The sequence below is a fragment of the Ostrea edulis genome, chromosome 10 (assembly GCF_947568905.1).
Source record: "Ostrea edulis chromosome 10, xbOstEdul1.1, whole genome shotgun sequence".
Taxonomy (NCBI): domain Eukaryota; kingdom Metazoa; phylum Mollusca; class Bivalvia; order Ostreida; family Ostreidae; genus Ostrea; species Ostrea edulis.
Window position 1 is genome coordinate 6903714 of NC_079173.1, and position 27444 is coordinate 6931157.

Sequence of the window (27444 nt, forward strand, 5' to 3'; positions counted from 1 at the left end):
GTATCTGACATAATCAGTCCAAATGAAGACTTTATTAGGCCAAAACTAACTATAACTTTGTTTCATGCAGCCTCACAAGTTCCATCGCTTCTAAATATGTATTACATAGTGTATATATACCGACATCACATGTCTTTTCAAAACTATTAATTTCAAGTGCTTAATTGAATCATCATTTTTAATACATGTCGGTTATAAGTCGTTTATGATCCCTGATATGATGTTTTTCCTTCCGGCATTAGTTGCTACTTTTAGAAACAAAATGTTGACATGCAGTGTAAAATTTAATTATGAGGAGTATGTAGAAAATAACACTCTCACATGATTTTTATGTGTATATGATTTTTCCCCGGGGCCGTCATCAAGGCTCACAGCTGGCATTTTGGATAAAATTCGGATTTAATGACAGAACATAGAGAAAATATACATATATATCCGAATTATCAAATATTCAAGTAGATCTCCACTGGTTTTTTTTTAAATGATGTTGGTTTACGGGGCTGAAATGTTGGTTTACTTAATTGCCACTTGTAGACTTTATAGAATAAATTTGACCTGATTATTGTGTACTGCCTGACTATTAGATTAGTGACTTAGTAACTATTGGAAAACTGTGATGTGTGGGTTTGTTGGTTTATATATTATGTTGCATTTTAAATTGCTGTTACCAAAGTCATATTGGCTGTTGAGGGTTACATATTCTCTATGAAGTCCTGTTGAGGGTTATGTTTTCTCTATGATTGAAGTCGTGTTGAGGGTTACATATTCTCTATGAAGTCCTGTTGTCTGTGGAGGGTTACATATACTGTATTAAGTCCTGTTGAGGGTTACATATTCTCTATGAAGTCCTGTTGGCTGTGGAAGGTTACATTACTCTATGAAGTCCTGTTGGCTGTGGAGGGTTACATATTCTCTATGAAGTCCTGTTGTCTGTGGAGGGTTACATATACTCTATGAAGTCCTGTTGGCTGTGGAGGGTTACATATTCTCTATGAAGTCCTGTGGAGGGTTACATATTCTCTATGAAGTCCTGTTGTCTTTGGAGGGTTACATATACTCTATGAAGTCCTGTTGGCTGTGGAGGGTAACATATTCTCTATGAAGTCCTGTTGGCTGTGGAGGGTTACATTACTCTATGAAGTCCTGTTGGCTGTGGAGGGTTACATATTCTCTATGAAGTCCTGTTGTCTGTGGAGGGTTACATATTCTCTATGAAGTCCTGTTGAGGGTTACATATTCTCTATGAAGTCCTGTTGAGAGTCACATATTCTCTATGAAGTCCTGTTGAGAGTTATGTTTTCTCTATGATTGAAGTCGTGTTGAGGGTTACATATTCTCTATGAAGTCCTGTCGGCTGTGGAGGGTTACATATACTCTATTAATTAAGTCCTGTTGGCTGTGGAGGGTTACATATACTGTATTAAGTCCTGTTGAGGGTTACATATATTCTCTATGAAGTCCTGTTGAGGGTTACATATTCTCTATGAAGTCCTGTTGAGGGTTACATATTCTCTATGAAGTCCTGTTGAGGGTTACATATACTCTATGAAGTCCTGTTGTCTGTGGAGGGTTACATATACTCTATGAAGTCCTGTTAAGGGTTACATATTCTCTATGAAGTCCTGTTGAGGGTTACATATTCTCTATGAAGTCCTGTTGTCTGTTGAGGGTTACATATTCTCTATGAAGTCCTGTTGGCTGTGGAGGGTAACATATTCTCTATGAAGTCCTGTTGGCTGTGGAGGGTAACATATTCTCTATGAAGTCCTGTTGGCTGTGGAGGGTAACATATTCTCTATGAAGTCCTGTTGGCTGTGGAGGGTAACATATTCTCTATGAAGTCCTGTTGGCTGTGGAGGGTTACATATACTCTATGAAGTCCTGTTGTCTGTGGAGGGTTACATTGCTCTGTGACAGGTGTTGACATGGTGTAGACACATTAATTATTCGTCTGTATTGGATGTAAACAAATTTTAGTATACATTATGCAGAAATGCAATGAATGGTAGTTTGATTGACAAGAGTGGAAAAAACATGATAAAATATTTTCGTCATGGTGCTCAGGAATATCATAAATTACTTATTGACAATATATGAAGTGTTTTAATTCTGAAAGGATAAAAGAATTTAAGGTTGTGGTATATTAATGATTGTTTTTAGTACATTTTACAAACTATGCTGACTCTATGGACAGCTGTAGAGGATTGCTGTGTGAAATGTTTTGTTAGAATCTCACATCATGATGCAAGGTTACCTTAGGTCTCTCACTCAGGCCATCTGAGTATATTAATGACACTTGTTTTCCTTATATAACACTATACCATTAGAGTTGTGTCAATCAGCATTGTATCTGTTGGATATATATATACACTCTCAGGTCAAAAGGTCATGGATTTTCCATTCAGCTATGATATCATCATTGAGTGTTAAACATTGACATCATTAACATTGAAATAATGGGGGGGGGGGGGGGGGTATGGAAACCATGCTTTTGAGTCTCAGATTAAAACGATGCTATCGCCGTTTGAACGATGGAATTTTTTGTGTTTACATGCTAGCTGACGTCATGCGCAAAGAAATCGACCTAATTCAAGTGATGCTTCATTTGTTGGTGTTAAGGCCATTAATCGGCGATAGCATTGTATTAATCATGATCTATTTGTAGAATAATCTTTCGATAACTGAATCCTCACGCCTTGGAGGATAGATCCGCGAAATAAAGTTGTAAGAGGTAGGTAAAGCAGCAATACCAACTGGTGTCGCTGAATTCTCACTTTTCAATATGGAGTCCGCTCTGACTCTCCCCCGCACACGGCACAATATAAAAACAGGGGTAAGAGTCAGAGGAATCTCGGATTATCTGGCTGTATGGTGTAGATTGATCATGTGACATACCAAATGGTTTGGTATAGTAGTAACCTTTTTTCTTTTCTTTTGATTTTTTTTTTGTGAGCACTTTTAATGAACAGAATTATGGCACTCTGTCACCAATATTCCAACTTTCAGAAAAGCTAAAAACATCATTGTCGTTTGTTATGTAGGTATGGAGTGTGAACTATTGAAATTCATCTATGTCACAGAAAGATTTTGGAAAATTGTCCTATGTCATTTTCTCTGCAGTGGAGCAGATTGAAAACCATATGTTTCTACGCTCGGAATTCCATATGGAAGCATTACAGTGCAATAACAAGCTAAATTTATCTTTTAATACCCTGACCTTGAGGCTTGTTCACAAATTTTAATCTGGGATTGATAATAGTTTTTAAAAAAAATAAACAGACGGCAGGAGAAAACCACAAAACACTCCCAGATTGTTTTCCAATATATTAAAATGAGCCATTTTAAATACACAGTCTAGTACCAATAAGTTATTTCAGTGATAACAAAACAAGTGGATGTAGGGTGCAATCTGATTAAAACCAGATCCTAAGATCCGCTCACTTAGATCGCTATACTAGGATCTGACGTAACCCCATATAGGGTCACGTCCGCATGACCTTTCGTTAAGCCAATCAAATTGACCCTGTCGATTTATACCAACAATAATTTTTCTCCCATGAACCTTTGCGTCATTATTTACGTTAGAGATGCAATAAAAATGGCTGCGCATTTGACAGATGACTGCATGCCCACCTGTCAAAACATGCGATTTAAACAACGTCTGTATTCTCTGCGAGTTTTCTTTCATTCAAACGCTTAAAAATCCTGATGGAGTTCACAATTCAAGGAAAATGGCTGCAATTGTTTGGTTTGAAAGAAAACATATCGCAGCTAGATGCGATGTCACAATGCACCGTTTACGTCGACTGGTGTTATAATATATTCCTCGCGTTATTTAAGTAAACCATCTTAAAAACTATTCAAATCGTACCCGTCCCTATTCATACATAAATCGGAATTCACAATTAATTTAATTTGGGTATATTTCATATCGTATGTTTTGTTGTTTGAATGAATGGAATAGATTAGGCATTATTGCGAAAGTTCAAAATTCATTATGCAAGAATATACAATTTTACAGTGTGGAATAAACTTCGTTGGAGAGAAATTACAGCACTTTGTTTACGAATTGCCAGGAACCGCCTAAATAGCCATCATTGTCTGTATGGCACAATCTGACTGGCTGATAGTTCTCATGAATATTCCAAGTGAAAGGTCATTTGGACATGACCCCCTATGGGGTTATGTCAGATCCTAGTGTAGCGATCTAAGTGAGCGGATCTCAGGATCTGGTTTTAATCAGATTGATGTAAGGTGTAAAACCTTATAAAAATGCAGATGAGGGAGCAGTTATCCCCCCCTCCCCCATACCAATTCACACAAAAAAAGTTGAAAAGTAGACACATTTTTTCATTTAAACCTGATCTAAAATGTTTTTAAGGTAGTACTCTACTAAATCGTCATAATGGCTGCACTTCCTTTAAAAACATGGAGGAAAAAAATCGATATCAGCAATATTTGACTTTTCCTTTTCCATGTAAATACCTAGCCCTGAGCAGGGGTTTTATATTTTTTTCAGATTACCTTCTACTAAAACTGTATTTTTTGACGAAATAAAGTAAATTTGAAAATTTTCAACTTCAAAATATTGTTGTACATATCCTCCATTTTTCATCTACATCAAATTTCACTGGTGTAGCATTACCTCCTTAAATGCATTATGGTGAATTAAGTCATGTTGAATGTTAAGAGAATGGTTCAGAACTCACTGACTTAACTTAAAACCTAAAATTGAGGGTGACTTTCGGTTTGTTTGTGGTTTGTTGATTAATTTCTTTTAACAATTTTGTAAAGAAGAATTTCAGGCCTTGAGGTTATAAAACTTTTTGAGTCAAACTTCATTTTCTAAATCGTACTCATATTCAAAAGTGAAGGTTATAATTTTTTTTTTTATAAAATATCATTTTCATACTCAAATGGAGTACATGCCTAAGATTTTTCGAGTATACTTTGAGCTTGCATGCCCAGAGTTGTACTCAAAACAAACATGTTTGCAGTATGAGTACGGTAAAAGTAATTACCTCCAGGCATGGTTTGTTTAGGTTTTCATTAACTACTACTTCATTTTGATTACTACAGTATCATTTGGCAATTGTTTAAACTTTTAACTTCATTATTTTTCTTCAGCAAGATGTGTTTGCGAAACATTGATTTCAATCCACCCACCCTTTCAAAAAAAAAGTTTGGTATATAAAGAAAGGCTTTGTCATGTGAAATATAAAGCCCTTAATTAGCACTAATCATCCAAAAGTTATGGCCAAGATTTTTTCAAATTAAAGAAGATCAAACCCCAAGGTTAAAGGTCGCAAGGTCAAGAATTTTGGTACCAAAATTTGATTGTAGAAGGTCAAAGTGCCTTGACAAAGTTGTATTTTTACTTGATAACTTTGAGATCTGGGCCTCATTTGAGGAGCTTTGTGTTTAGAGGAATGGGGTAGATTTTTTCTCAAGGGGAGTATGTTATCTTTCCCATATGTATATAGTCAACATTAGCAGAACAAATTATCTTAAAGAAGTTCTAAGGTCAAGGTGTTCGTGGTGTTTTATAGTGTCTGTCTGCTGGTGGATGTGGTTAGTTCAGCTTATAAGATTAAAACTGAAATTTAAATTTAACACATTAAGAAAATATAATCGTCTTAATGTTGTTGTGGTGGGTTTTATATGTTTATTCAGACTAATAGGTTTGATCGGAAATGCACTTTTGAGCTGTCATGTGAAGGGCATATTTCTGTCAGTAGTACTATAGTAGTTAGTAGTATTAGCAGTTTTATGACTCGTTTAAGTACTTGATGTCAACATTTATAAGAGTTGTGTAAAAATGGCTTAAATTATACCAGCACGTGACGACAGTATTATCATCAAGGTATATTATGTGATCCTTAATTCTCTAACTATAAGAGACATAAGTCTTTCCTTTAACATGAAGTTATTTTAGGAAATTCTCACAGGTCATGCTAATGCCTGACAGCCAGGTGGCGAGAACAATGAAGAATATTTAAAAATAACTTGGCTTAGGCGAGAAAAAATAGTGCTCTTTGCCTCTAGACAGAGAAATTATATGTTAATTGTATTTTACAGAGGGAATGGATAACAGTATGTTTGGATTTTATGCTGTCTTATTGTGAATGAGGGCTTCGAAGTGTAGAGTTTAAATGGAGTTTATTACATCATAGTGAATTGTTTTTTGAACAGTTGCTAGTAAAATGTTATGAAATTCACACACTCTGTCTCATCATTTAAGAAGTGAACTTTACATAAGGCTTGGTCAAAATGTGTGTGCATGATTTCATTGCATAATTGTTAAGATTTGATATTCTGTATAACCGCGCGCGAATTGTGTTTCTATATTTATAGAGGGTTGTGTCCTGATGTGTAGGAAATGGTGAGAAAATGCAGCTATGATTAATGGGACACACTCGTATAAAGTATTAACGGAGTGAAATTGTGTTTGCTGATTTTCTAATGGAAACATGTACTTTATCAAGTTTAATTGTGCTCTTCAAACTGGATAGAAAAAAGATTATGGTGGAGATTTCTGGAGGGTGTACATAGTGACCTACTTTATTGTATATCAAGAGGATTATAAATATTGAACTGTGCTTTATTTAGATCACTTGCAGTGCATGGGATATATTTAGATTGTTGCTGATCAATTTTTGTTGAGCTTACTGCTCTAGAAATCATTTATGAATATAATTTGTGGGAATCGAAAAACATGGCCATGTTGACAAAGGTGTTGCCGACGATACAGGAGGAGTTTAAATCTCGAGGGGATGGTTACAAACAGGGGGAAACATCCACTTCTGGGGAGCTGGAGAATGGCAGTGAAATAGGTACAGGAAACGTAATTGAAAAAATTAAATGCAATTGTAACATAAGTGTATTATGAAGAAGGTCTGCATGATAAAATTTACTGTTGAAAATTATTTAAATTCCTATAAAGAATAAACAATTTAGTGATAAACAAGACTGTTAGACTCCAGTCTCCATGGAATTGAAAATTTGATGGACAATCTTCAGGGTATTTACAGTCAAATTTAGATGTTGTTATGTAACAGTTAATGTTCTAGCATCAGAGCTTGCACTGCAGGTTGTCCTGCCAGGAGCGTAAAAGAATGGGGGATTACGTTTTCGAGGGTCTGCATGAATATGAGGACAAGTAATGGAGGAAGAAATGTAGTAAGGGCTATACGGACCATGGATATCGGCCTGGATAGCTCTGGTTATAGATCACCTGACTATAGTAATGCAGGGGTCCCAGGTTCGGTTCCATGCAGGTCCAGCCATTGATTTTCCCCTCTCCTTTATACAACAGTGTATAATTCCAAAATAACAAGAAAGAAACACTAGCTGTTTATAATTCATTAAATGGAAATTCTTATGATGGATACATTTTGTAAATCCCCATAGTAAACTGAACATATTAAATTCCAGTGTATTTAATGGAAGTGATTTAAGGAAAAGTAATATCTTAACATGGCCAAAAAGGGAAAGCTTGGTCCGCAGTCGAACAAGGAAAGCCCCTTGGTTTTTGTGAACAACCAAATTCTTAGTGTTCAGAACAAAAGAATTTAAATTACAATAGAAAATAGTACTAATAAAATAAGAATATGGCATATTGGGTGAGCGTAAAACAAAAATGTTTAGTGTACGTACTACATTCCCCCCCATCTTAAGATCAATTATAGAGGAATTGTAAATTTAATTACCAATACCTGATTATGTATCTAATCATCTAGTACGTGCAAAGTATAAAAATGTAGAAGTCTAAAAAAAAAAAAAACAAAAAAAAAAACCAGTCCCTGACAGGTAACACAGTGATTTTTAATGAGTAAAATATGTGCATACTCAAGTGACTATTAGGCTAGGCCAACGATAGAGTCCTGTTAAAAGCAGAAAAACAAATGCTTGTGAATTCCCTGACTTTAGGTGATGGAAAAAAAATCTCACAATTGATCATTACAATGATCTGATCCAATTTTTCATCACAATGGATCATTGTTTCATCACGACTTGTATCTAAGCAAGGGAATGACGAGTCCTATTTTTAGATCATGTAAATGAAGCCATCAGGTTTATGTATGGAGCTTTCAGTAGTAAATATAACCTGGATATAATCACGGCCTATGCTTCACAGCTATTATGTGATATAAGCAACATTGGAATATTGAAAATGCTCAGTGACCAAAAAAAATATATATAGAAAGCGATTAATTAAATTTACATTAGTTCCAGCTAGCAACTGAGGAAACCTCTCCCGTATACAAAATATATATTAATTATGTTATACAGTTGTACAAAACAAGATTGTTGTGCCACAAAAATACAATAATTGTTTGAGTATATACTATTATATTAATAATTACAATATATGTATAGATTTATTTATACCAGTGTATTCTTAAAGTACATAATTATAGGCAGAAAATAAAAAATATTCCATATATAAATATGTTTCTCATTAAAACCTGTTAGAGTTCTTAATAAACTTCTGTCACATGTACTGCTTTGAAAATATGAAATTCACAATCATATTTGAAAAATATTCATTTCCCCATAATAAAAGGTTATATGATTCTGTTGAGTAAATTGAGATCAGAGATTATTTAGACTTAAAGTAATTCCACCCTCCTGTGATGTCATCAGATTTTGCAAAATCAATGATTTATTTAGATTTATGCATGATAGGAACATAAATTTTGTTGGAGTCTTTTCTGATAGTTATTGTAAAAATTCTTGTCAAAAAATAAACCATTTTAAAAGTCTAAGTTATAGATAAATAATCAAAGATACGTTTCAAAATATTGAATCCAAGGGGAATAACTCTGTTTCTATTGATTTCTTTATCAAGTCTATTATGCGATAGATTTCCTTTATTTTTTTATAGATATTGTATATATTTTGGTGAAGATACAGTTTCATGAAATTGTTATGAATGCTACTATATAGTCATTACCAGTTTGTATGAAATTTTGATAACGCTGTCTTAGGAAAATTGCAATTTTCTGACGGTGATATATGAATCTTTTTATGTACGTCTCGTATCTTAAAAAGTGTGACGACCTATGTATTTTATTTGATAATTTGTTAGTTTTAACTGTAATGAATGGAAATAAATGCATTTTTCAAACTTGTATCAGATAAAACTGCGAGTATGGAGTTACCTTAACATATTCAAGGACTGAATATTTATTTATGTATTTCCGAAAAGTGCCAGTCTCATCAGGTCTTTCATGGGATGTTAATATCCCCGTAACAATATAATACCAGTCAGCAGGCGATGTAAAATAATGATGTTACTACTCTCAGATCAAAAGATTAAAATCATCACATTTTCACTCTCACTGTTCAGTCAGGCTTTCTACAATTTTAATTTTTGCTTTAAAAAAAACCTGTTGTCATTTGGCATTAAGTGCCCCATGTAATTAAAGCCTGTTTATATATAAATGACCTTGACCTAAAAAAAAAAAAAACCAAACCCTGTCGCTATGGTTGTTTGTGTTTCACATTTTTAACCTTGTCCACGTTAACTAAAAAATGAAGTATTAGATAAAAAATAGAATGCGAAACAATTCAGTGCAAAGTTGATTGTTCATAAGAAGGCTGTGAGGTACCAAATGGGAGGAGGGGGATGATATTTTGTCTCCTTTCTTGTTCAGAATTCATCAAATCAACACCTCTGATGGCATGTGGGAAGGATGAATAAAGTGTTAATTAGAGATGTGTGTATATAGACTTCGTCAGCCTGGGTAACCATTGCCTTCTTGTTTATGCATATGTACTCAATGGTTTCGTTATTTAATGCTGTGTTATTGATTATGATTGGAAGGGGGAAATTTCTAAAGATAGCAGTGCCATTGATGAAGCAATACCCAGCTTCTGACACATACACTGTGCACGAACTGCTGAGTACAAATACTGTAGGACTGTTGTTGATGTTTTTCTACTTTTAGAAATAATCAATACGTGGGGGTCATTCAGTCATTGAATAGGTAGAGTCGTATAATAGCAGGCTGATCGGCAGTCTCCAGTAAACAGGGTATCTATAGTGTTAACGTGTGGCTAGGTGAGCAATACGTTTTGGATTATTCATGAAATGTAAGAGATTTTCTGCTGCAGGTCTGTGTTTCTTTTCCTTTTCCCCTCCCTTGCTGTCTATTTATAATTTGCCTTTTCTCTGATCAGGTATTCTCTTCGTTGTGATTACTCAATGCCAATTTGAAAGGAAAATTCGACATCACATGCTGTTGGGTATATTACATTAAGATTGGAACCATGCAAGACTTCAATTCATATTTTCTTTCGAAAATATTTTGTTATCATTAATGAGCCGTTCTTAGCAAAAAAGGCCCTTATCTTATCCAACAATGTTTTTCAAAAAACATCATAATGAAAAAACGTACGTACCATCATTTTTTGCATTGCTTGTAAAGAAAAAAAGTCATGATTAACAATCACAAGTTGGTTGTCATCTTTGATTGCGACTGTAATATTTTAACGACAATCAACATTGCTCCAATATTTTGAGGGATGTTCTCTATAGTTCACACTTTAGCACCTGAAATATACTTAAGGGCACTTTTTGCTAGGAACGGCTCAATTTATTGTGTAATTAAATGAATTTCAGTTATATAACTTGCAACAATCATTAGCATTGTTTAGTTAGTGGGTATAGATATGTAGCCTTGCTTTTTGAATTTGAAAACTGTGGATCATTCTTAACATTTCATGGGCCCTGGAGGCTCAATTTCAGTGGGTGCCAGTATCCCATGAATTTCAAACTGTTAATAAAATATATAATTTTTTATGTAGAGAAACAATTCACAAAATTGCATTCTAACGAAACAATAAAATCTCCACTATCAACGAAAATTGGTCCCCTTCAAATTCTAATGATTCCACATATTGCTTTAATATATAGTTATAGCTGTCACAGTCACATCTACCATATTCCTCATGTAGAAGGAGGTATATTTAAAAATTTTATATGTATTAAAATCAGTGAAAAGTCTTACTGTTTTTGTAACAAAATGGTCACACATTTTTATCATAAGGTCATCAATGTTCGGTGTTTTGATACTGTTAAATTGGTAGAGTGTGATCCGACTTTCTGGATCATCACACTGTGGTTTTCTGATTTCAGATCTTTGTCTCTCAGAAACTGCATGATGTCACAATGTAATTTAACACATGTTTTTTGTGGAATTGAATGATTGACCGCTCCACAGAAAAAACTTGAGTACACAAAGAATAATTCCACTCCATGTTTTTTTTATAATTAGAAATGCATTATAATAGCTGTTCCTAGAAAAAAGGCCCTTATCTTATCCAACTATGTTTTTCAACAAACGTCATAATGAAAAAACGTGACAGCATTTTTTGCATAGCTGTTAAAGAAAAGGGTAATGATTACCAATCCCGAGTTGGTTGTCATCTTTGACTGTAATATTCTAACGACAATCCACATTGCTCTAATAGTTTGAGGAATGTTCTCTATTATAAGTTCACACTTTAGCACTAAAATATTTAAGGGCCCATTTTGCTAGGGACGAATTAATTGCAAATGTGTATTTTTGGGGGAAAAATAATATGTAAGGGTAAATGATAAATTTATCATTACTACAGTAACTTGATTAAAAGAGTTGGATCATGTCTTGTTGACAAGTCGCAGACCATTCGATTGTTGAATTCGATGCCGGGAAGCATCTCAATGTATTTAATGTCATCTGTGGCTGTCAACTCAACATGATCCGACTCTTTGGATCGAGTTTCTGTAGTAGGAATGTATATTAATATTAGGTCATAGCCCAGCATTTGATGATATATCCGATTATCGTATCCATGGTGTCGGATCCTTAGGTCATAGCTCAGCATTTGATGATATATCCGATTATCGTATCCATCGTGTCGGATCCAGTACGTGCTCCTCGATCACGCTCAGTGTTTTATAAGATATCATATGGTGATGTTTGGTTGTTTTTTTGTAGATCCAATGGGCCCTAGTGACGGTGGGATGGATATAAACAGCCATTTTACACCAATACGCAAAGCAGGTATGTCGTGTAGTGATCTGTTTGACATACACAGAGCAGGGTATGTCATGTAGTGATCTGTTTGACATACACAGTACAGGGTATGTCGTGTAGTGATCTGTTTGACATACACAGAGCAGGGTATGTCGTGTAGCGATCTGTTTGACATACACAGAGCAGGGTATGTCTTGTAGTGATCTGTTTGACATACACAGTACAGGGTATGTCGTGTAGTGATCTGTTTGACATACACAGTACAGGGTATGTCGTGTAGTGATCTGTTTGACATACACAGTACAGGGTATGTCGTGTAGTGATCTGTTTGACATACACAGTACAGGGTATGTCGTGTAGCGATCTGTTTGACATACACAGTACAGGGTATGTCGTGTAGCGATCTGTTTGACATACACAGTACAGGGTATGTCGTGTAGTGATCTGTTTGAAATACACAGTACAGGGTATGTCTTGTAGCAAAAATGTTAGGCTATACATAGGAGATCGATCTTGTAGCAAACGTATGCATGTTAGGCTATATGCATTTACCATCCATCTTGTAGCAATGTGTTATAATGCCATATGCAAAGCAGAAATACGTTACATCATACACAAAACAACTTATTACCAAGCTTCATTGTTACTGTATCATATGTCTTGTAAATGTAGTACGAGGGCGAGTCAATAAGTAACCAGCCTAACTTATTTCCGGTTGAGATCCACCTCTTCTTTTTCGATGTAATTGCATGCCCTCTAGTATGATGCACTTAGACCAACGATGTTCAAGTGCCATCAGCCCAGAAATGAAAAAGTCAGGGTCCTTCCCATTGACCCACCCCTCAACTGCCGTCATAACTTCTTCGTCAGACCGGAAATGACGTCCACGGATATCTTTTTTCAAATTTGGGAATAGGAAGAAGTCCCTAGGTCAGGCAAATAGGCAGGATGTGGTATTAATGCTTTGCAATTGTGGACTTTCACGTTGTCCTGTTGCAGCAAAACACCTTTAGAGAGTTTACCTCGGCGTTTTTCACGGATGGCGGTTCTCAGCTGGTCTAGCAGGTTTGCATAGTACACTCCAGTTATTGTACTTATCTTGGGTAAAAAGTCCAACATAATAACGCCTTTTGCGTCCAAAATACTGTGGCCATCACCTTGCCAGCAGATGGTTGCGTCTTGAACTTTTTTGGCCTCGGAGACCCAGGCCCTACCCACTGACGACTCTGGGCGTTATTCTCTGGCTCATAATAATGAACCATGTTTGACATCTACAGTCACCAGACACAAAACAAAATCATCTTTTGACCTAAATCGCTTTAACAAGGCGTACTGCATACTGATGCTCTGGTTGACATTTGCTCATCGCTAAGGGATTTGGGGACCCAACGGGCTGTTAGCTCGTATATACCTAAACGATCATGTAAGATTGTTGAAACGCTACCATGTGAAATGCCTAATGCCTGTGCTATTTTTTCCACCTGAATTCGCCTATCAGAGTATACCAGATCCCAAACTTTCTTACACACATTTCTTCGTCAGTGGCATCTAGACCTGGCTTCATCTTCGAAAGACGTTCTACCGCGTTTGAATTCCCTTACCCAGAATTTAACCTGAGCATAAGATGGCACAGAAGACCCATAAACATTGGCTAACTCACTGTGTATTTCCTTGCCTGTTTTACCTTTTAAATACAAGTACCGAATTATAGCACGGTACTCAACTTTAGATGAAAAACATGCCTTTGCATTACCAGCCATGTTTGACATTCAATATTTTATTTAAAAATGACCCGATATGCGTGCAATTTTGTACCCATGTATAAAACATGTATTGAAACAAGGCATGAAAATCGCTACCACCTTGGTCAATCGGAAATGGGATAGGCTGGTTACTTATTGACTCTCCGTCCTGTGTTACCACAATACACGAACAAATATGTCCTGTCAAATCAATGTTTTACAGCCAATCACGAAACAGGTATCCATGCAGTTTTAACAATAGATAGATATCAGATATACTAGCTCAGTCATAGAATTTGTTGAGGACGTAATTGATTTTCCAAAATGGAGATTCTGACAAGTATTGAAACGATTTTATACGTTTCCAGTATGTTTTTTAGTCCCCTACTGACAAAGTCGAAGGGGACTTTAGGTTTGCGCTCGGCGTCCGTCTGGCTGTCTGTTCATCAGTCCTGCAAATCAGTTTTCCAGACTTTTTTTTATGTGCTTGCAGATATTCATTTGATATTTGGTACATTGCTTTGCCATAAGTTACTGATCAAGTTCGAATTTCGTCTTGGTCCGTTGATTTTGCACTAAGTTTTGGCCTTTGGACTTTGATGATATCTTCAAATAATATGTTAATTTTTCCCGCTGATCCATAAAACTATGATATTTATTGCCCCAAAAGAGAAAAATACAGAAAAAAATTATTTGATTAATTCCACTCCCTTAATGGTGTAGGCATTGACTCGTTCGTCAAGAAAACAAATACCAGTTTGGGCAAACAACCATGATTTATTACATACATAGATATATAACAGCAAGTACAACAATTTTGTAATCATGGTTTTCTCCTCTCCTCAGGTGAGGATGTACAAACTAAACTACATTAAACAATACACATATTCAGTCACACACACATATGAAAAAAAAAAAATAAAAAATTTTAATTTACGACTGAAGTGGCCTGATGGTTCAAAGAATATTTTGAAAGTGACGCTAACTTGAGATGCTTAAGTTAATGATAATAATAGGCATTTGATAGGTCAATTAATTGTTATTTTTTTAAATTTGGCACAGATAGAAACTGATTGGTAATTAATTACGTATATAGGTGGCACTCGGACAACCAATCTGATAGGTTGTTGATCACATTTATAGGGGTGCCCTCACTTGGCCCTAGGGGGGTCCCTTATCAGACTTAGAGGGTCTTGATTAAAAGGACAAAAAGGGAGGCTTTGTTTTGATTGGTTATAAACAATATAAACAAACGGGTAATGGTGCCCAGGCAAATACAAGATGGCCATCGTCGTAAATTAATAACAATTAAATTACATTTAATATTACATTTAACAAAGTTTAGTTATAACAAACTGCTTTTTGCCTTGAGGTTCATTATAACCATGTTTGACTGTATTGTAAATTTTTTGGCATGTTAACTTGTCCTCCTGTTTCTCTGTTCATTAGGAAAGGAGTGGCCTTAGAACTCGTCCCATAGGGGTTAGGATAGGTCCTTCGTAGCCCTTGCTTGTCGTAAGAGACGACTAAATGGGGTGGGCCTTTGGATGAGACCGCAAAAACTGAGGTCACATGTCACAGCAGGTGTGGCATGATAAAGATCTCTCCCTGCTCAAAGGCCATAAGCGCTGCATGAGCATATAGGCCAAAATTTTGCAGCTCTTCATCAGCTGTGGTGACCTCTCCATATGAGTGAAAAATTCTCGAGAGGGATGTTAAACAATATACAATCAATCAATCAAACCTTAGAACGCATCCCACCAGAACACTTGAAACACACAGTGACAGTATAACCCACAAAAATACAGGGAGGTATAATCGTAGTAAGACTGTTAAAAATGGTGGTACAGTGTATCAGGGATAAGAAAACATACGGTAGTTATTGAAGAAAATCTTCAAAACTTATTTTTTTTCTTCATTATAATCTATTATAAAGGATTTATTTATTCCCAATTGAGGAAAAATGAAGCTTTTTTTCCCCAGTTCAAATGGAGGGGATTGTAGTTAAAAGAGGGGAGACCACTGCCTTTTATATCTTAATTATCAAGTCTCACCAGCACAGGTAATTCTTAAGAGACCATGGATTCTTAAGATTTTAATTAAAATGACACGTAAACAGGCTATGAATATAAGACTTTGATAGTATCTGTTATACATTGTACAACATGGTATGCAAACAAAGAAGTTTATATAATAAGGAATGGATTTGACTCTTTAGAAATCTGAAAAATACAGTGAAATCTGGGAGATGAAGAAAGACAATTTTGTCTTTAAACTTCATTTCTTGTGGGGGAAACTTTAAGAAATGTGTTGGTTTTTTTTGTCTACATGATGGAGCACATTTAAGAACATTGTCTTTGACTATGAATGTCACTTTTGGCGCTAATTGTAATTTATGTCTACAATGTGGAGCGCATTTGGGAACATCGTACTTGACTTTAAACAGTCATGGGCATAATGCAAATATGTTATTAGAAAAATGACACGAATTGTAAGTAGGGGTTGGTTTTTTTTGTCACAATGAGTTATCTCTCTTTGCTTCTGTCCTTCATCAAATTCCATGTGGTACTTTTTCTCTTAATAACTCAAACAGGTTATTCTTCACTACCCTGTTTACATTATTTTATGTCAACTCCACATGATGCACCACAGATTTTTCCTGGTGCACCAAGACAAAAACAAATGTTTGTTTTATTTTGAAAACCTTGCTGAATTAAAAAAAAAAAAAAAACTATTCAAAAAGTCTTTGGAAAAGTAGGGAAAATTGTTAATTTGTCGATTAAAATTTCACCCCCAAAATGCAAATAACACCTTGTAATAGCAAGTAGAATACGATCAAGCTACGTCTGCTAGCCACTGCACCATGAACAATTTGTTGATTAGAATCTGTGTCCTACATCTTATTTTACATCCTGGAATCCCAGAACGCAATATATATATCAGCAGGAAATACAAAAAAAAGCTGAAGATTTTAAATGATATCAATGACCACTTAAGATAGATAAAATAACGATATGCATTATTTTTTAGAAAATATAAATGTTTGTGTAAAATAACTTAATTACTTGTGTGCTTGCATTATGCCCCTGACAGATAAACGTCACTTTCAGCACTATATAGATTGCGTTCTGTATCTACAACATTGAGGGCATTTGAGAACATTGTTTTTCTATCAGTGGTCTGTCTTTATGTCCCCACCATTTGCTTAAAAGAAAATGGTATATGAATGTCAACTTTATCGAAAGTTCGAACAAAAAACTAGTACATTTGTGACATCATTTCTTAGGATTACTCCGGAGCGTATTTAATAGTGCACATCAGTGCGCACACAGGAGAAATGACTTAAAACATAAAAGTGAACTATGCTTTTAAAAGAATATTAAAATTCAATTTTATTGGGCAAAATTAACTATGTAGATTTGATATTCCTTATGATATAGAAAACACTAATGCACATTTTTTCAGTTTATCTGTGCAACAGCTGCTGTTATTGGGATGATAGAGGTCCAAAAAGAAGATACAGTTAATGCTTACATGTTAACATGATGTTAAGGATTTGTGTATCAGATGCAAGTTGTTTGTCAAGTTTTTCAAATTGAGCCCTTCACACATTGAATCTTGATTGTGTTATTTTAAGGCAGTGAAATGATCAGTATTCATGGTTTTGTCATGTACATGTACCAGTGACTGTATAGGAATGATATAATGGTTTGTAAATTGACCCTGGAAATAACACCTCATTGGATATTCATAACCCAACTCTGTTGAATCTATATACTCACATAAACTGTACAGTTATCGTTTCCTTAAACCAGGCCCGCATGATGACAATAAAAAATTAATAAATTAATTAAAATTTCAATAACATATGTTGATTGCATCAGTATATTGGATTTTTATTTTCAATGCATAGAATTAAATTGGTTTATGTGAAAAATTGATTTACATAATAAATGCTCATTACTGAAGCCATACTAATGAAGGAACTAAAATGTTATGAAAGAAATTTATAATAAATTACTAATTAGTAACATGTGTTACACGATCAGTATTGTTTACGCCAAGTGGTCAAAATCTTGAGATTTACACTATAATCAGCTCCCTGTAATGTTGATCGATAATGGTAGTACGTGTATATAGAAAAAAGGAAAGGATTTACACCATCAGGGAAAGTGCTGGATGGTTGAATATCTTAAGTTGTAAAATGAATTTAAACTTGGGGTTAAACCAAAAGATATTAACTGTGTACAGAGTTTGGACCTTTGGATCCTTCCCCCCCCCCCCCCCCCCTTTGCGCCAGCCCACACCCCCCCCCCCCCCCCCCCCCAAATTTGCTTTGTTTTGATGTTGTTTTACATCTCGTCAGAATGACCTCATTAGCTTTAGGTGAAGTGACCAACAGACCTTTAAATGGTGATCAAGACCACTGAACGTATGGTGTGAATTAAAGCTTAAAGTTCACGACACAGGACCTTTATTCCTAAGGTCATATCCAAAAACCCGTGGATTTCACTTCATAAATGCTGGTTAATTAGGCACAGTTAATATCTATAGTCCTAAGTTATGATGCAGCGTTGGAATCCAGAATCAAGCCCAGGACCTCTGGATTGCAGAGATATGCATGATTTAACTTGAAATGCATTGCCCTGTGATAAGGCAGTTGTCTGCTGAAGGAGTGCCTTGTATCTATTGAAGTTCATGTTGTTTATGAGGATTTGTGAAAAAATCATTATTTGTGTAAAAGTAACAGGCTTTTAATTTTGTGCCAGTATCATTCAGTCTGAGAGCAAGCTAGACAAAAGTAAGACATACAGGCGTTTTGTTTTTTCTGTTCAGAAATATCGTTTCGATTAAACTTTAGTACATTAAGTTTAACAATGAAAGTTCTGTAAATACGAAAATTTACGTCATTGGCAGAACTTTTTAAATAGAACAATTAGTGAAATGAAGTGTTTACTGCCAGGAATGAACTTCCTCGTCGTTAACCAGCACTGTGTGGAGTTTTGGGAATTGGTGTTTTTTAACATTGAGATTGTTTAATGTACTTGAGAGTTATGACGTGTTAGAGGAGAGAGTGCTTTTGTAGAACTTGGTGATGGACAAGCGTCACTTAAAAGAGCGTTATCTCGGCTGCGCACTCGTTGTATTCTCTTATCTAATCTTCTGTGTAAAGAGTGGACTTACAGGCCCTCACAAACTTACAAGGACAGATTGGGTTGAACCATAAACAATCAGGGAAATTAAGGTTTATAAGCATATATACTATAGAAAATTTCAATTATCTCCATGCAGATTTGATGGAAAATAATGCAGCTGCATCCAGAAATGTTTGATGAATGAGAGAGAGAGAGAGAGAGAGAGAAAGAGAGAGAGAAAGAGAGAGATGTATCACAATGGTTTCTCCATATAAATAGAGCTTATGAAATTTCCTAAGTGACATTTACAATTGATGAATAAATGACTAATTGGGAGTTATTTTTTGTTTTTATTCCGCATTGTTATAAAGTTATAGGAGAATTCCAGCCTTTCTCTGACAGTCAGAATTATTACTGTACCTGATAACCAGACAGTACACGGAACAAAGTTCACAGTGCGCATGTTTCAAATTTCTGTTTTATGAGAAAATCATTCACTGAGATCATATTGTATATTAAAACAAAGAGTATACAAATCAAGTGTTAGTCATTTACATTGAATTAGTAGGAGGGGGGGGGGGGGGGGGTAGAAAGATTTGTTTTCTTCAATATAACAATTATCAACTGATATTGATTAGTAATAGGTGAAAAGAAAATTTAGGTGTAAATTTAAGCACTTGATAATGGCAACTATAAGAACATAAATACCAGGCTATAGCCTAAGGCTATTGCTGTCTATTACTGTGGTTCTTAATATTTTAAGATAGACTGGCAAAATGTTGACAAGAATTATTGTGGTAAAGTGTTTAACATTTTAGCTGTAATGTTACTAACATTATTTTGAATCAATACATTTATTTAAAATTCAAATGGAGGTTTTACCACTGAGTTTTTTAAGTTTTAATTTATTAGACTCTGACATTCTGTTTTTTCTGAGGTTGGTTTAATGTTTGTCAAAATTCATACAGCTTAAGTCTCCTAGTTTGTAACTGTGAGACATATTTACCACATCATCGTGACAAGTAGGAAAAATGGTCACGGAAAGAGCTACTAAAACTTAACAGAAATTATCTGAGGTATCATCTCTACCTCATCGGAAAATCATAAAGCCACAGTGTGTCACATTTTTGAAAGTTCTCTATTAAAATTAAGAGGTAGTATCCTTTTGTGCACAATATTTTATATTGCCATGCATCAAGCACAAAGTTTGAAATGTATAGCTGGACACCTTAGCGTTGTGTGTATAATTGTCAGAAAATTGAAATCTGAATTACACAGCTGGATGTTGATGAAGTGGGTTTTTTTAAAAAATATATATTTCAAGATCAGGGGCAGGAAGGTCTTATTGACCCTGAACCTAGAAATTTTGACAATCAGGAAATGAGAGCTTTACAGTGCTTATAGTATTTAGATTTTGACCTTATCAATAACACTGAGGATTGCAGTCAAGGTCACCCATTTTCTTTGTGGTGGATCCAAGTTTTTCCGCCAGTACTTTGAACCTGCAAATTTTTTCATGATTTTATTTCATCTTTTGTTTTGCAGGCAAGATTTAACTAGAACTATTTCAATAATTAAGTGAAAAACTATTTTGAAGTTTGCCCCCCAAATACTCATGACGGAAAAAGGAATTGAAACTTCTTGAATTCTGATGAAAAACCAATGTCTTGTAAATTATGAAGCAAATTTAGATACTGATTTAATATATTTAGAAAATATAACTCATTTACTTTAGAAACAGGGATCCCCTTCTCCAGAAACCACTTGAATTTGAGTTGAAATAACACTTGCATTTGATTGGATTGTTGAATGATTGTAATGCATGTTTCTTATGCCAACGACATGTAGAAGTTACACATATATTTTGTGTTTTGAATTGTTAGTGTGCATCATGTGTTAATTTGTACAAGGGAGCCCATCCTTCATTTACTGCTAACAACACGCTCGTGGAGTTGGTGGACATTTATAGCTTTTTGGAGTCGTCTTTCTTGGTTATCGTATATTCTACAAATTTTTATTTGCTTCTCAGAAATTTCTGCAGGAGAGTTGCACCCATGCCAACAATTAATATAATCTATGTAAGAATGTGATGGTAAAAGCGTTGTCCTCCATTGACTAATCATATTAACCATATAATGCAATTAAATGTTAATATCACAAATAGTGGCGATATACAAAATTATGAGAAAACTGAGTATTATCTGTGTGAACACATGTACTGTGACTGTTTCTTCATTTTGCTAGTAATTTTAAGTTCTTCAAAAAAAACAAAAAAAACCCTGAATAATTATGTATGCTTAAAAGTTTAACTTCTCTTTGGATCCTATTGCAGTGTGCATAAAAATTTGAATTTTTTATTGGAAAATTATATTTAATTTTCTAATTATTTAAATCAGCTGTGTAGGGGGGAAGTTGGTAAATTATTACTACAGGCATTAGGATTTAACTAGAGCTACCTTGAAAAGTTTTCAAAAGAAAAAAATTTGAACATGAAAGGTGATAAAATTATTATTGCCCTTGTTGACATTAAAAATGTTGTGAAATGCTGAGCATCATTATACAGGTACAACAGATGTTGTAAGTCATCCGTGCTGTATATTCACACTTTGTTGAATGTAGTTTTTGCCATGTTGAATCTTTTTGAATAGAATGTGTACAAGTTAATTATCAACCACCCACGTGTTATTGGAAAATTTATCTTGTAAAAATCAGAATCATTTCTGCAGGCTTTACGCTTGAGTTAATTTGTATTTTTATTCAAGTGCAAAGACAAATCAAATAGCTCTTCAGAGGCTATGTAAATTTTTTACAACCAGCTTAAAAGAAAGATAATTTCATTCTTTTTTAGCAGAAATTTGGTTTCTTAGTTACTTGAAATCAGTGTGAGAAACAAGTTTCCATAATGGAATTTAGGATCTATAAATAAATAATTCATTATTTTGTGTCTGTGATTGTTGCGAGACCATGGCACTTTACAATAATCCCAAAGCTGTGGCTATACTTGAACTGTCAAAATTCAAAAACAAAAGTCCAGTTTATTTTTATTATTAATTATTAACCTTTAATATCACACGTTAGCTTATGAAATAGGATTCCAATTCACCAAATCCTTTATAATTGAAGGCCTGTGTAAACTAGCTATAACAATGAATGCTGATCACTAGCGATGCCGATCATTTGGGTTGTGTCATCAAGTCTGAAGAACATTCATCCTTTGAACAATTGAATATCAGAGATTTCATTCAGATTTCAGATCTTTTCATTGTTATTTACCCTGGGAAGGAGAAAACTTCATGATTATAATATTGGCGGCCTTGAATTTTTAATGGCCCCTGGTCGTGTTGACATAGTTTGGTTTTTCCTATTTGTCAATCTTTACCTCGGAGTTGCTTCATCCAGCTGTGTTTATGCATTCCAGATTACAAGTTCACTTTGTCATGGATCAACGAGTTTGACCGAGTTTTTGATACGGCAGTTTAAATACCACACTATGCATTTCTAATTATATGTGTACACAGCACGCGGGCCACTGGAGCATGCATTTACGTAAGAAACAACATACTTGTAATCACCCATCAAGCTCACTCAGATTGTAGCAGGTCCACCGACAGTGAGGTTTATGAAGGAGAAAACAAACCCACGCACAATATTTTGAAGCTTGTTTCTAAAAACATTGCACAAATGTGCATTATAGAATGAAATGTGAGTGAGTAACGGAAAAATTTTGATCAAGTCCATGTAGAGGAACTGTGTGATATTGGAGTTGAATTTTTTCATCTTGTTTGTGTTGTCACAGACTGGAGTAACCCAGTACAATCATGCTTCACTTTAACCCCAGGTTTTTCATGGGTGAGTTGTTGTTTTTTTAATTTAATTAATAATTTATCTTTTATAATGTACTAAAACTGTGAAATGTTGAATACGTGCGTGTGTAGGATTTTTTAAGGGTATATAATATTCTAATATTTTATGCATTTCCTTAATAAAATTTGTGTTATTGCAGGCAGACTCGCATTACAATAATGATAAAAAAAAGAATGCATGTCAAGCAAAAACAGCTACTGTTGTGAGAATTTTAATTGATGTTAAGGGACATATCAAAGATCATAATTTTCAATAAGTAAACAGATCTTTTGTGTAGTACACTTTGGAGTCTGTATAGAAAAAAAAAAAACCCAGGTTGGCCCACCCTATAAATCCTGTTGTACAGCTGCCATTTGGGAGCATTAGTCATTTGCATCTTTCTAAATTACAATTATTGAACTAGTTTTTTGCAAAACATTTCCAAAAATGTACATCCACCCATCATTCCCTAGCTCATGCATTAAATTTATACAATATTTTCAATTCATGATGAATTAATTAAGTTTAAAAAATAACGATAGAAAAGAATTTAATTATTTACTAAGCGCTTTCAAGATTTCTGAGATTATTGTTTTTGTAAATTGGCAATGATTTATTGATGCTGCTTGTACTTCAAAGGATAATAAAAGTCAGATGCATGCTCACTGTTCCAATTAATGCATTAGCCATTCACTTCATTTTAGGAACCATTTAAATTAATAAAATTCGTGATAGCATATTGAACCAGTAGCTATAAATAGCTCTAATGACTGTGGTGTGTATATCTCTTTCATTTCCATTTGGGTAGTCCTAGACAAGTTATCATTGTTCCTTAGACCCACTAGTCCTGTCTTGTTGGTGAACTATTACCTGCGATCTGTGACCTTTCTGTACTTTCATGTTGACCAGCTAATGGGGGGAGACACAACCTGGAAACATGTATATATCCATACTGACCATACCTCCAGGTGATAGTAGCACTATAGGTGTTAATTAATGTGTAAATAGCATGCCATTCATAAAAGTTGTTTAACATAGGTAAGTAGGGGTGGGTGCAGGGTGGAGGGAAGGCAACAGGGACAGCCATGTTTAATCTTTGAAATTGACTCATTTAATCATTTTATTAGATGTGGGACAATTTTTTTTTTACTATAAGACAGGAACAGTAATGGGGTGGGGGGATGACATGATTGATATGTTAAGATCGTCAAGTCACTTAATGTTAATTTAATAAATAACAGCAGTGCATAATAGACTTGCTTATTTGATATCTGTTTAAAAGATTATGTACGTTAGACAGGGGAGTCATTTAGGCCCCTTATCATTTCTTATTTTGAAAAAAATCTCTGTCTATTCAAGGGGAAACAAACAAAATAACAAAACAAAACAAACAAACAAAAAACTAGTACATGTCATAAGCACATAAGCAAGATTTAAATCATGCAACTTAGACGACAGTAAGATTTTAATTTATCAGCAACTAGTCGAGGAGATCAGGTGTGTTTACTTGCTTCTTAAACTGACAATTAATCTATTTGATTAGGTTACGAGCATGTGATATTATGTCATAACAGCTAGACTGCAATTAAAGCTCTTGTATGAATACTAAGTGAGTGGGCGGTGAATTTTAATGATGACAAAATTATCTACATGTGGATAAAGCTTACATAACAGTTTACATGTATGAGTTTATCTGTGAATATTAAATTTCCATTCACTGCAGGACTTGGTTTAATGTACTATTTTAAAATGTAATTTGCACTTAGAACTGAAGACTGGTATAATTAGATTGATGAATTTTTTTTTTCTTTGGCTTGATGGATGTCATGCAAAACTAACGCCAATAATAACACTACATTTCACAGTTTTCTGAAAACCTTTCATCAACATTCTTCCAGCTTGAACACGTATTCACTCAAACAAGGAATTCTCTCAATTATACATTGAAGACTGATTAATATGCTAAATAAATGCTTCCGTATTCTACTTTGCATGCAGTCTTATGATACTAAAGGTGATTAAACTTAGTGAAAATATTTTCGGAAGCCTCGTAAATCACTTGAGAGGCCAAAGCATTGATAGGCAACACAGTCTTGGAGATGTCGCTTGTTACCTCAGAAAATAAATAGTATGGAAATTTCATGCAGTGCACGACAAGGCATGACCACTTCTGTACGGGGCTGGATTTTTTTTTTTTTTTTTTTTTTTTTTTTTATATATTTGTACACGTAAATTATGGTTTGTAAAATTGGTGCCTTTATAACAAGTTTTTGAGAACAGAAATCATTAAATCTTTATGCGAAATTAATGAGATTGACGACGATTTTTATCTTACCTGTGAAAGGGAGATGTACTTTCAGTCATTTTGTTTTTGTAACTATCATGATTTCTCTTAGCTATTCTAATCTTATCAAATAATTAAAAAAAATATCCTGTTTTTTTAGCCACACTTATCTACAAATTGCAAGTTGTGTTTTTAAAAAAGATAAAATAAGATTAATAGATTTATCTAAACCTCTGATAAAAAAAATCGGTCATGCTTCACATTTCCTCCAAAAGTACAGTACGGATGATATACCAACTAGTGCCATCTTATTGAACGATTAGTTATTTATGATAATAGCCATCCAATAGGTACATTAATGCAAAACATTTAGTCCTAGTCACCTGGTTATGAAGATGCATATTAATTAATTGTACTAACTAAGACTTTGATGCGTAATAATTAATTATACTAACTATTTGCCAAGACTTTGATAGCTGTATTAGCACTTTGTGGCAGTGAAGATATAATAATTATCTGAAAAATGGACAGAAGAATGACTATGAAAGTATTTATATTAGTCTCTTAAAATTTTCATTATTTTTTATCAATTTGCGAATACAAACATGTTAATCATCTGGTCATATAATGATTGTTAAATGGTAATTTAAATACTCTTTCCAATTATTTTTTTCATTTTGAAATAAATTTATGTCAAGTATAGCTAAATTAAAAAATTACTCGCTTCATTTTGTGGTATTTGCATGGGTCGATAAAGTTGATGACGATAGCCAATTGACAGTGTGTATAAATATTTGTGTTTATATAGAAGAAAATGGAGCTTGGTAGGGGATGGGAGGAAAATTAATGTGACTTAATCTTAAGCTACTGCAGTCATTGTAGGAGATATAGCGGGTATTGATTGGGTCTTGTTGCTTTAAACTGGTTCACCCCCCTTCTATTATGTTCCGCGTTTCAGGGTTGTTTGATATCCTGTAACCTGTTTGGTTTTTTTTATTCAGCCCAGATGTTTGTTGTTTTGTATTTAGACCTGACATTGTCCTTTTAAGTCAATGTTTAGTTTACTCAAACATTCTTAACCTGGGCAGTTTTATCTGTTTCTGCTTTCAATCTGACAGCTTTGCCAACGACCCCTTTTTGACCAGGCTAGGCAATTCAATTGGAAAATTTTGAATTCATATTATTTTTTTCTTTTGACAAATGGAGTTGGAACTTGATTTGGGAAATGATTAACTGAAGGAAATGACTAACTAAGAATTCAAGTAACTATAGTTTTAAGTTGGATCTTCACTCAGGCATTAATATTTACAGCAAAATACTCGTACCATTTTTGTTTACCATTTTTGCCTGTTGAAGACACAAAAATAAAAGCACGATTTGATGTATATTTACATGATTATGTTGATTATAATTCATTACGTTGGGGTCTCTCAGTCAGTCTCCTGCGGTGCCCTTTCTCAGGTGTGACGAGAGTCACAAATGACCGATTTGTTGTGGGGCTGATTAATCTGGAGCTGATACATGTGTCATCACAGTAATTAATATTTGAGGTTTAGACATTTCCTGCTCTCTGACTTGGTATTGGTGTCTTACTGGGAGTTATGTAAACTCCCTCCACACAGCTTAATATAGTCCTCTTGATAAGGTCAATGTCACAGAGGGCGGTGCACCTTAAAAAAGGCAGGGGTTTATTTTTTACAATGTATGTTGTTGAAACAAAAAAACGAATATGATTGAATGTTAGCTTTGTTTAAATAATAATGTATTGAAGAGAATTAAAGTGTCATTGTCTGTCTGGCATAATTAGCTGTTTATTTCAAAATTAAGAGACAACAAATCGCTCATCAGCTTAATGGATAAGAGTGCTACGACCCCTCACAATAGAAATCTTCATTTCAAGGTTCTGCACTGTTGTCAACAATCCCTGTTATTGTTTTATATATTGATGAGATGAGTTATATATAGTAACTCTGGACATGCAGTATCTCAAGTGTTTAAGTTGTATTTCAAAGACTGATTCTGTGAACAAAAATAAAGAAAATGCAAAAATGGAAAAGTTTTATCATAAGTATAGACAAGCCATTGATATTTTTCTTTGTTGATGTTTTACAGAAATGACCCAGTCACCACTTGCCTCACCAGTGGTGGAGCGGCGCCCGGTCCCTACCACCGTCTTCACTGACCCCCACCTCCAACAGGGACTGGCCAAAATTAAACATGAGCAGGAGCTTCAACATCAGCTGCTCATACAACACTATAGACAGCAACAACAGCAGTTAGCTCAGGAGCATGAAAAGCAGCTACAAGACCATATCAAGGTAAATAGCATGTAGCTGTAACAAGCTTACAGGAACACAAATAGCAGTAACTAGCTTACAGGAACACAAATAGTGTAGCAAATAGCAGTAACTAGC

At 34.6% G+C, this 27444-nt stretch overlaps 1 protein-coding gene across 14 annotated transcripts in view; it reads left to right on the top strand.

Moving 5' to 3' along the window:
- The window catches only part of LOC125666665 (histone deacetylase 4-like), an 83805-nt gene that overhangs the window by 29200 nt on the left and 27161 nt on the right, over positions 1-27444 (top strand). For 7 of the 14 annotated variants that reach the window (XR_008799291.1, XM_056151769.1, XM_056151772.1 and 4 more), the window contains 2 exons: positions 11988-12053; positions 27143-27348. Coding sequence is in view for 13 of the 14 variants with exons in the window: in XM_056151769.1 (XP_056007744.1) it covers positions 11988-12053; positions 27143-27348 (272 nt within the window). In the remaining variant the exon portion in view is untranslated. Of the gene's footprint in view, positions 1-6356; positions 6834-9999; positions 10120-11987; positions 12054-21939; positions 22753-27142; positions 27349-27444 lie in introns of those variants that run through there. The other 7 variants (XM_048899859.2, XM_056151774.1, XM_056151771.1 and 4 more) reach the window with 5 other exon arrangements.